This window comes from Amphibalanus amphitrite, unplaced genomic scaffold (assembly GCF_019059575.1).
Source record: "Amphibalanus amphitrite isolate SeventyFive unplaced genomic scaffold, NRLGWU_Aamphi_draft 000720F_arrow, whole genome shotgun sequence".
NCBI lineage: Eukaryota > Metazoa > Arthropoda > Thecostraca > Balanomorpha > Balanidae > Amphibalanus > Amphibalanus amphitrite.
Window position 1 is genome coordinate 54,077 of NW_024882214.1, and position 10,185 is coordinate 64,261.

The 10,185-nt window shown below is 48.3% G+C and overlaps 1 protein-coding gene across 1 annotated transcript; it reads left to right on the forward strand.

Annotated features, from left to right (window-relative positions):
* Nucleotides 1–5,249: 5,249 nt before the first annotated feature.
* On the forward strand, nucleotides 5,250–10,153 carry LOC122365187. Its single transcript, XM_043336182.1, has 3 exons — nucleotides 5,250–5,602; nucleotides 8,002–8,178; nucleotides 8,645–10,153. Exons 1-3 carry the CDS (start codon nucleotides 5,539–5,541, stop codon nucleotides 8,857–8,859), a joined length of 456 nt encoding a protein of 151 aa, XP_043192117.1. The 5' UTR covers nucleotides 5,250–5,538; the 3' UTR covers nucleotides 8,860–10,153.
* Nucleotides 10,154–10,185: the final 32 nt, after the last annotated feature.

The following is a 10,185-nucleotide window of genomic DNA, read 5'->3' on the forward strand; positions in this document are numbered from 1 at the left end:
GCCTTTCCCTGAGCCCATATCGTGGTGTTTTTGTTGTTTCTGTCAGGCGTGGCGCCGACGAGCCTTGTTATTAATGTTGTTAATGTCCTGTGTCAGAGAATATGTCCCCTCTGGGTGATATCTCAGTGTTTGTTTTAGCTGCACATCCAGTGTAATACCACGGCCGCTCATTATGGAAAAAAAGAAACAAAGCAAGCAGCTTGAAACCTCTTATTTCTGAGATAGGTTATAACACTACATATATAATTCTAAAATTAGACGTGCAGAATTAAGCGTATTTGAGGCGAATACAAATTCCAATTAAAGCCTATATGTTCAGTTGCCTTTACTTATCCGTTTATTTTTTAATCTATTTTTGTTTATAATCTTATTTATATCTAACATCACTTGTTCTAGCTTTGTTTGTCCAGACACCAAATTAAGTCTTGGCTCTTGCATAAATATATATGGACTGTGGGCTACGTAATACGATTCCATTGCACCTTAACCCGGCACCGCCTGTGCTATTTCCGTACCCACGACAGCCTGGGGGGGGGGGTCGGATCCGACCCCCCCCCTGTTATCTCAAGAACCAATGGTCGCATCGAGCCCCGCGAGGCGGCGTTCGAAAGGTCTCTACGAGACCTTCCCAAAGCACTCTTAAGATTTTAAGATTGAGGTCAACTTTCGGGTCAAGGTCAGGTCAAAGGTCAAATTCTGGGGTTTTGCATGATTAGGCTTACGGACAGCGGAATCGATAGCTGCTGCTCGAAACTCACCAAAAATGACCTCAAAGACCTAGTGAAGGTACCATGTTCGTGTAGGGGTCATACTAAGTACGGGTCAAGGTCAGGTCAGGTCACGAAAGGTCACGGTTTTCACTTTCTGCTACATGGGCGTGCGACACATGTTTTATGGCTTATTTTTCACGCCGAATCCGATAGTAATGGTTATATGTGCCCCTAAGTCACTGTGCTTGTGATAAGTGTGCATTGAAAGCATAAAAATCGTTTATACCATACATAACTAAACGAGGGCTAAGAAAAAGGTCAATTTTTCAACTTTTTATTTTTGACATAAAATGCACTTTTCTAGACGAGCTTTGTCCCAGGAATCTAGCGGTGCCATTTGTTTTCACATGCGATGTTCAGAAGTGCCTCTAATTCACGAAAATGCTTATGACGTCACCATGCCCTATGCATGTTGGAGCTATTTTTTACAATTTGGGGGTCAAAAATCAAGATAGAAAGTTGAAATTTGGGATGTTTGATATTCTAATAGAGCTCTATAACATATATTCCGTTTTTTTGGAAATTCTCAAAATTTTGGATTTTATTAGCTGTTTTCCAAAAAATATAGTTTTTTAAATTTTTAGGGGTGAAAAACGCATTTTATGGAAAATCCGAGATAGCCATTTTAAAGAACTCGTTGAGCTGCGTCTTTTCGTGTCCTAAATTTGCAATTTGCTTTAAATCCTGATTTTTGGCGATTTTTTAACCCGCGCCCCAGTGGCGGTCTCGGCCAACTTCGCCCTAGTGAGGGGGGGCATATGTTACCACCCACCTCTAACTCAAAAACTAAGAGGGCTAGAAAGACGCGGTAAAAAGCAGTCGATAGATCTCAATACGTACGTTTGAAAGTATTTCGGTCATTTTTCACCTTAGAGCAATATTGGGGTCACCAGAGGTCATCAAAGGTCAAAATTTGCCAATTGTCATTATATTCTTCAGAAAACATGCCGTTATCTCAGGAACTATGGTCGCTAGAAAAACGCATGGAAAAACAATCGATAGCTTTTGAACTCTTCTTTTGAAAAGGTCATAATCAATATTGTCCTCAGGTCAACGGTTTAGCCTCCAGAGGGCAAAAACTCCAAAAATAGCTGTTTTTACGAAAAGTGTTTTTCGACCATAACTTTCGACTACAAAAAGCCACGACATTTCTATTGCCAGAATCGTGTTCCCCTCACCGAGACGCGTCGAATGAACTATAATTTGACCTTGAAAGGTCATCTTAAAAATTTGACCTCAGGTCAAGGTCATGACCTGACCGGAAAAGGTCATGTTGCATATCAGTCGATGCGTCTCAACAAGACAAACACAATGAGACCATCCCCAGCGTTCTATCTCTTTCCAATCGCGAGTTATTGGCAAAAAACTGTTTGTAGCCTCAAATGACCTCGGATGACCTTTCTAGAGGCTATCAGCAAAAATGACACCTTGGTCATCACGAGTGGACTAAATCATTGTGATTCTGAAATATTTGGACTGTTCCTATACGTACACACAGATCTAGAGGCATTTTCATTTTTCTCCATTGACTTGTAATGGAAAGGTCATGCCACTGACCTGACCTTAGGTCACGGATATAAAAAATCCGAGATATACAAATTGTAGGCTCCCATAACAGCATGCAATCCACCAAGTTTAAAACCTTTCTGACAAACACTGCAGGCTGGACATGATTGCAAACTTTTTTTAAGGCTTGGTCAGTTAACTTGACCTGGTGACCTGACCTGACATGACCTGGGGTCAAAAATTTCACACATTGTCCAAAATTGATGTACCAAAAGCTACCCCAAGCGGCGCGGCGCGTAGCGCCGCGGTTTTTTATTCACAGGCGAAAAACGCGACAGGGTGGTAACATATGCCCCCCCCCCCCCCCACTGGGGCGAAGGTTAAACATTTACCACTTTTTGACTAAAAACGCCATGTAGTTACATCACTAAAATCGCTATATCTCAAATTTTTTTTGGAATTTTTTTCTTAAAAATTACACAGTAGACGTCGAATCGATAGGGGAGAAGGTATGCCAAGTTTCAAGTTGATAGCGTAAGCGGTTCTTGAGTTATTCAAGAAAAACGGAGGGGAGGGGGTCGGAACCGTACCCCCCCCCCCCCCCGGCGGTCGCGGGTTAAGCCGTTCTATTGGTCTATCCGTTCTACATATAAGAAAATGAACGGCTACTGGTTTGACCATAAATGAACCGGATGGCCAGTTTCCTTTGCAGAGCAGCCTAGTTACGAGTAGTTGTATTGCACTCGACCTTAGGGAATCAATTCGCATTGACATAATGCTGTCGTACAGCAAAATAACGCTAAGCAAGAAGCTGGGCAGACTCGACCCAGTCACACAGGACAAGCGGGGTAATGAATGGTCTTACATAGTAATTTATACAATACGGCGGCAGCAATGCTCGGCTATCGGCGGAAGCTATTTTAGAAAAGTTGATGAAACACATTTGTTATAAATTATTTGTGTCCTATGATCATCTGAGAAAGCTTTTTCTGCGCAATTTATTCCCTGAAATTTTGTTTTGTATGATAAACAGATGCATAAATCTGTTTATCTGTATGCAATATTCATGTACTGCGTACAAATGTTGTAGTAATGTTTGTAGAAATGTTCTACATATGGTGCCGTCAAAGGTGGCGTCATTCGCTGGCTGTCGCAACGGACCACAGGGGTGCAGTGACGCCCTCCATTGAGACTCGATTTTCAATATCATGCCCAAGGCCATATGCCGATAGAATGCATGGAAGAAAGCGAGCTCTCAACTATTAACTTTGGCGTTTTAGTCCTCTCTTTCAATCTCAGATTATTCCGCAAAAGTTCGCTTTCCATTACCGAAGGGATCACCAAGTGCATTGGTTTGGTACTATTGGTTATTTTTATTATTAAACTTAACAACTGCGTCGATGGCTGAGAAAGCGGATGAAGTTTGACGTCACATGAACCTATATTTACGTATCCATTTGAGGCAAGATCGGCCGTCGTGAATGAAAGATCGAACGAGAAGCCCCAGGCATGCATGCGCCATTTATGTACCTACGTATGAGCGTTATTTTTTTTTTAAATACGTATTGCGATTGAAGGCATGAACATAAGTGCAGCAAAGTCTTGGTTAACAAACAATTCGGCTGAAAGATCACCGCAAGGTCTTTTTTCATTTGACGTTCCAAGCGGCAAGCAATATAGGACAGGTGGAATTGTAATGTAAACGCAGTCTTTGCAAACCGGCTACAATAAGCAGCGTAATCCATATGGACGAAGTTAATCTTTTTTTCATTAGTTTCCAGTATCATTATCATATTCACGATTCTATAGGCATATAAACTAAAAACACCTTTTATCTTACCAAATTACCGGATAAAATCGATCACTGTCTCAGCAATCAAAATGAACAGTTGATCTCTTCTAACGAACTCATCCCATTAAGACGGAGATTGGAGACTGCATTTAAGACAAGCAAGCGAGCACCCAATGTTAAAACCCATTTGACGGTGCGACGGAATGCATTCAGCGGAAAACGATCAAGCACAGCCTTGCGGAGGGTGAGTAATTGAAACTTGAGTAGGATGGAGACTTTGGTCCAGGAAACAGGCAGAATGTTAACAAAACGATGAAAATAACTTTTAGGGTGCGTGACCGTAAGCGTATTTCATCGCAGCCTGAGTCTTGGGAATACCGACTAATCGTATGCCGAGGGCATCATTATTCATTAATTTTCAGAAGAAAAGGTATTTAGCTAAGGAAAATATTTCAGAAAGGACAACACATTGTCCACACTCAACAACAGCCAGTGGGTACCGGTAACAGAGGTGATATGCTGGATAACAGGGCAGACAGCACGAGTAATGAAGCTAAGGACAGCGACGGGCGACGGCCCAGGGGTGGCACAGGTCAATATGTGGTGAATTCAGAGATGCGGGCAGTAACTCGTAGGTGTCATCGGATGGTCGACGAGCGGACCCACAGACAGCAATGGACCGACAATCGGGCGGACAAGCGTGGGGTAGACTCGCAAACGGCATACGGTCGTTGGCCAGAGCCGGGGGCCGTGGCGGACAACCGTGAGGCGGACTCGCAGACGATACACAGCCGTCGGGCGGAGCCGGAGATGGATGCGGACAGTCGGTCGGACCGACGATCCTCAGTCGGACGGTCGTAGGGCGGGGCCGGATAAGGTGGACAGTCGTTAGCACACGGCGAATAGCCATGGGCGTAGGAACCTCACGAAAAGTGTGGGGAGGGGGGGGCAGGGAAACTTCAATTGCACTTTGTGGGAGCCCTGATACCCCTATGAAAAAATTCTTTGTAGTTTTGTGGTCACCTCACCTTGCTGAACCGTTTCTTGCCTTTGGTTTTGTATCTGAATAAAAAATAAAGATTTTACTCTAAAAAATAGCTGAAAGTTCCTACGCCTATGCAAATAGCAGACGGCGGACAGTTGTTGAGCGGAGCCGCAGACGGCGGACATTCAGGCAGACGATCTCCGGGCGGAGCCGGATACGGCGGACAGACGCCTGCCGGGGCCGGAGACGGCGGACAGTGATCAGCTCTGATCAGCGCGGTGCGGGCGGCCCCGGCCGTGCCAGCGCGGTGTGCTGGCGGCGGGGCCGTCAGGCCGACCGGCCGGCCACTTTCTCCCGAGGTCGGCGGCGAGCCGCGCGGTGCCGCTCCAGTCCGCCGCCGTCTGCCGTCCAATATGGCCGCCTCCATCGCGAGAGAGTTCTGAGTGGTCTCGCCAGCATATGGACGATAGTGAACAGCTTTCATCATGAAGTGTTCGGGTGTGATCCTGTGTGTTGTGGTGTTGGTGGCCCTGCTGGCGGCTGCGAATGGTGAGTGGATGAACCAGATGGCTGGGTGTGGGCAGTTCTGGGATAACTAGGACGCAGAATTCCTTGTTGCGATAAGATCTGGGAGAAAATGTGGCTGGGTCCAATGAATTGGCAGGAGATTCACATACAGCATTGGGCAATATCTTTTCATTCAAGCTAGGACAGCTGCAGTATTCTAATTTGCCCAAATTTGTTGCACATATGTCGCATTCTGTGTATTTCCTCTGCTTCGACCTTCACCTTCGTCCTTGAGCGGGCGACGGGCAGAGGCTGGTAAATGGAGCGAGACACGGGTCTGTCCTTCGGGTCCGGACCTCTCAGCTCAGGTGAACAGACAGCTGTTCAGAGATCGGCTGTGAACCCACCCGACTTTCCACCGCCGCCGGACGGTGCGCGTTGCGTCGTTCCGGACTTTTCGAGGCCGCCGCCGGCGGCGGTGCGGCCGGGTGAGGTGACTCAGACTGGATTCTGGCCGCACCTGTCTCCACGCCCTGACTAACGGATGAACCAGAAGAGTTAACGGACCAGGGGGAGGGGGGCTGCGGCCGCCACCCCCGTCCCAGCTGACCAACCGGTCCGTCAGCCTTTGTGCCTCAGCTTTCGATTGCTGCCGACCATTCGACTGGGGCGTATATAAAATGCTGCGCTGCGCCGCGAAGCCTTTGTCCCGAGAAGCTGAGCCAAGTGTTTTTTTCCGCAGCGTTAGGGCTGGTTCGGGGAGAACTGATAATTCATCAAAGGCTCTGATGAAACGACTCGGGCGGGTTGCTGCGGCGGAAAAGTAGGTGAAAACTCTCACTGTTCGGATGGCTGAACGGAACGATGCTAGTCAGGCTTTCGATTTCATTATGTTCACAAACTTTTCCCAGCCTTCAAACAAAACTATGTCAACGTCCTAGAGCCCATTCGGGGAGAGAGAGAGATAGGTAGAGAGAGAGAGAGAGAGAGAGAGAGAGAGAGAGAGAGAGAGAGAGAGAGAGAGAGAGAGAGAGAGAGAGAGAGAGAGAGAGGGAGGGAGGGAGGGAGGGAGGGAGGGAGAGGAATCAGTAAAGAAATTTTAAAGGATTGAAATGTATCGGATGAAATTGAGAGAAAAAAAAAGAAGATAAGATTCTGTTTAGATAACATAATATAAACCGCATTGTATACTCTTGTCAGCACTAGTGTTTCTTTTCTTTTAGATGTTAGATCCCGGCCATGAAAATGAGAAGCTATGGAGGAGACGATGGACTGATTCGACCACATCCCGCGCCGGTCGGGGCGCCGTTTGAGTCCGCACTTTTCCATTGCGATATGGTATCTCGGTGGGAGAGGCCACACAGCCGATTAAGCGGCCATCCCAGAAGGTCGCAGCTACTTTTAATTACCCTCACCGGTTGCATGGGTGGGGTGACCGTCAGTCCACGAACCGAGGCTGGAGCAGCGATCAAGAATAATCATGAGTTGGCTCTAAGGATGCCTGTTGATAGGACGGTGGCTATCGTCTTGCTCATAACGAGCAGGCAAGGCAGGGCCTACTTTTTTTAAGGAAAACTCTGTGAGGCCCGCACATCACTAGGACGACGGTCAGCCGTCAGAAATGGAGAATGAGTGGCAGCGCAATCACATAAACTATTTCTCAAACACCAGAAAAGTATCCATTCCTTATTGGTTATTACTTATATGTTTGGTACTAATATGTGGCGGGTCGGTTTTCAGCAACAGTTGGCACTGATAGTGTCTGTTCATCAAATGTGATATTCATCACTCGTCCGTGCTCCGGGGTCTATAAATGCCCATCGATCGTCCTTATGCGATGCATCTACGTCGGTCAATTAATCCCACCTGCCCTCTATCCACATTCCACTCCCTATTTTCCCGTCCCATTTCCCCTTCGTCCGTCTACTGTCTCGCCGACCCTGCTTTCGGCCGTGGTCCCGTCAGCCAGTAGCCACACAACCGTAATCTCGTCCCCTCCCGTTCGTCTCCTTTTTCATCTCGCCCATTGATCCGATATCTCATCCCCTGGCCATTGTCTAAGGACGAAGGATGCCTATCAGGACCCGATTTCGTCCGCTGTCTATCACAGTCAGTCCGTTGTCCCATTGTTAGTTTGTTCGCTGTGCCAACGTCTCACGGTTGTCTTACCCCCCTTGTTTGTGCGAAGTCTCAGTCCATTCCGTGTGTTGTATCACCGCAATCCGTCCACTGTACACTGTATCAGTTCACCATCTCATGACTCTCTGTCTCTCCGTTCATTGTCTCAGGACTCGCTGTCTCTCAGTTTGTTGTCTCACCACCCCTCGGCCACGGGCCATGTGTCTCATTGCCTCCCGGTCCCGCCCATTGTCTTTCTTTGCCTCCAGGCCCATGTCTCGCTGTCCTTGTCTTCATTGACTCATCCCCTCTTCTATCCACAGGAGTGGGCCAGCGGCGCTGTTTCCAGTGTCGGTCTCGCGGCTCCCGCGGCGGCTGTAAGGACTCGTTCTCTCACAACATGACACAGCTGCTGGCAGGGGGCGTGCGAGGCGTGCGGGCCGAGCCCTGTGCCTCCGGCTGGTGCGGCAAGATCATAGAGGGCGACACGGGCGTCAATGGTGAGAGGCAGGCTGTGGAGGGTGATGGAGAGGAGCTGGGGAGAAGGCGTAACTGGAAGGGGGAAGGGAAGGGGAGCGTGAAAGCAGGGGAGGGACGGCCTGGCTGGCTCAAACGTGCCATTGCTCACATCTATCGTCTGGGAAGAGAGGTAGATAAGCGTGATGAGATGGTCGGGTCGATTGGCGATTAATCCGGTGACCCAGGGATGGGTGATTGTTTTTAGCAGAATCATGCTCCGAGGGATATTGTACAGGGTACCGGAAGTCAGGACAGTGTGGTCTGACAGTGGAAAGCATCAATGCCTCAAACGTTGTGCATTTAGCCCACCAATTACGTTACCTTTTTATCTCAGTTGGTAGAGCTGTGGGTCGTGAGTGATGTCTGTCTGATCTGTGCTCGCAGGCTTTCGTCGATCGTACGGAAGTTGTAATAGTGAGTGATTGACGTTTTTATCGCCTATTTCAGACTACGACACGGCCACGGAGCGGATGTGCATGCAGCGGCCTCCGTCGGACCTCCAGGAGCGCTGCGACCTGACCATGTATGGCCAGTACCGTAAGGTCTACCTGTGCATGTGCCAGGGTGACCTCTGCAACGGCGCCGGGCGGACACCTGCCTCCGCTGCCGCCGTCACCGCCGCCGCCCTCCTGAGCCTGACGGCAGCTGCATTGCTCAGCTGACGGGCCGGAGATGACGTCAACAGTCAGCTGACTGGTCGGTGGTGATGTCATCAGTCAGCTGACTGGTCGGTGATGACGTCATCAGTCAGCTGACTGGTATGAGCTGATGTCACGAGCCATGACTGGTCTTAGCTGATGTCATCAATCAGCTAATCGACCTTTGCTGACGAGTGACGCTTGGACAGTCTGGATCCCACAAGGTCACGATAAATTACGTGATGTCGCATAAGCGGATGTCATGCCTTCCGCAAAATATCACCGCATGAAGTTTGCGGTCAAGTGCCTTCCGATGATTCAGAGCTGATGGACTCGCATGCGAGGCACTTGCTTTGTGAAACGAGGACACTAGCCCGAGCTGTCCGGGATATACTCAGACTGTGACATGGACAAGCGGGACTTCACTTCCATGACGTCATGATGACTTTCGTTTCATCGTAAAATAGCGTGAAGTGCAACTGACTGTTGGATAGCACTTGCAATGCGCACTGCAACAAGCTCTCAGAAAACCAAGCCTGCCCCCGCAAGAGGGAGAGTGTTGCAACGAGTGAAATGCCTGAAGTGTCTGACGTCGTTTGGAGGGTTCCCAGTTGACTGTGGTTTACCGTGCACTGTGCAGTGACTTTCTGCGACTGAGCCGAGTTCGGTGTTCTGTGATACATTCTGTCGCGACGCGGGACTGTGCTCCGGGACCAGGCGAGACTGGCTCTGAGACTGTATCAGACCACAGATCCGGTTCGGACCAATCGGGACCACGAGTGAATGGGGTTCGGACCAACTCTGTCGACTGTGCCAGGATGAGTCGGCTTTGAGTCAGCCTGAGTCGTCTTTGAGTCGCAGTGAACAGTTTGAGCGGAGTCTGAGTCAGTCTGAGTGAAGCCCGAGTAAATGTGAGCCAGAATGCGTCAATGTGAGTCGGTATGGATTATGCCTGAGTTCACGGCGTGCGCTTGGCGGTATTGTGTGGCCGAACCGGGACCAGAAATCTGGCCAAGTTTCCTAGTGTAACTAGTGATCCCTTTATAGATGCGATAGGTATGTGAAATTCGATGCCAAGAGTAATAATATTATTTGAGAACATCGCAAAAAAATTACCTACGAGTATTACTGATAGGTATGTTGTCAGTTATCATTTCGTTAGTATCATCTTGCCTTCCCTGCGACTGCAACAAGTGTGGGTATTGGTTTTGAAATTTTTACTTCGCTCTTATACCTAAATATGATGGACAAATGAGATTCGTGTTGCACTGCTAGGATCGCAAACATACTGTGTTTTAATAAATTGCATCAATTCATGGTAAACCAATCACGGAGCTATTTCCGTTTGAG

Coding starts and splice junctions, on each gene's coding strand:
- LOC122365187 (XM_043336182.1), top strand. CDS start 5,539: ATGAAGTGTTCGGGTGTGATCCTGTGTGTTGTGGTGTTGGTGGCCCTG. Junction 5,603..8,001: donor CCTGCTGGCGGCTGCGAATG/GTGAGTGGATGA, acceptor TTCTATCCACAG/GAGTGGGCCAGCGGCGCTGT. Junction 8,179..8,644: donor GGGCGACACGGGCGTCAATG/GTGAGAGGCAGG, acceptor CGCCTATTTCAG/ACTACGACACGGCCACGGAG.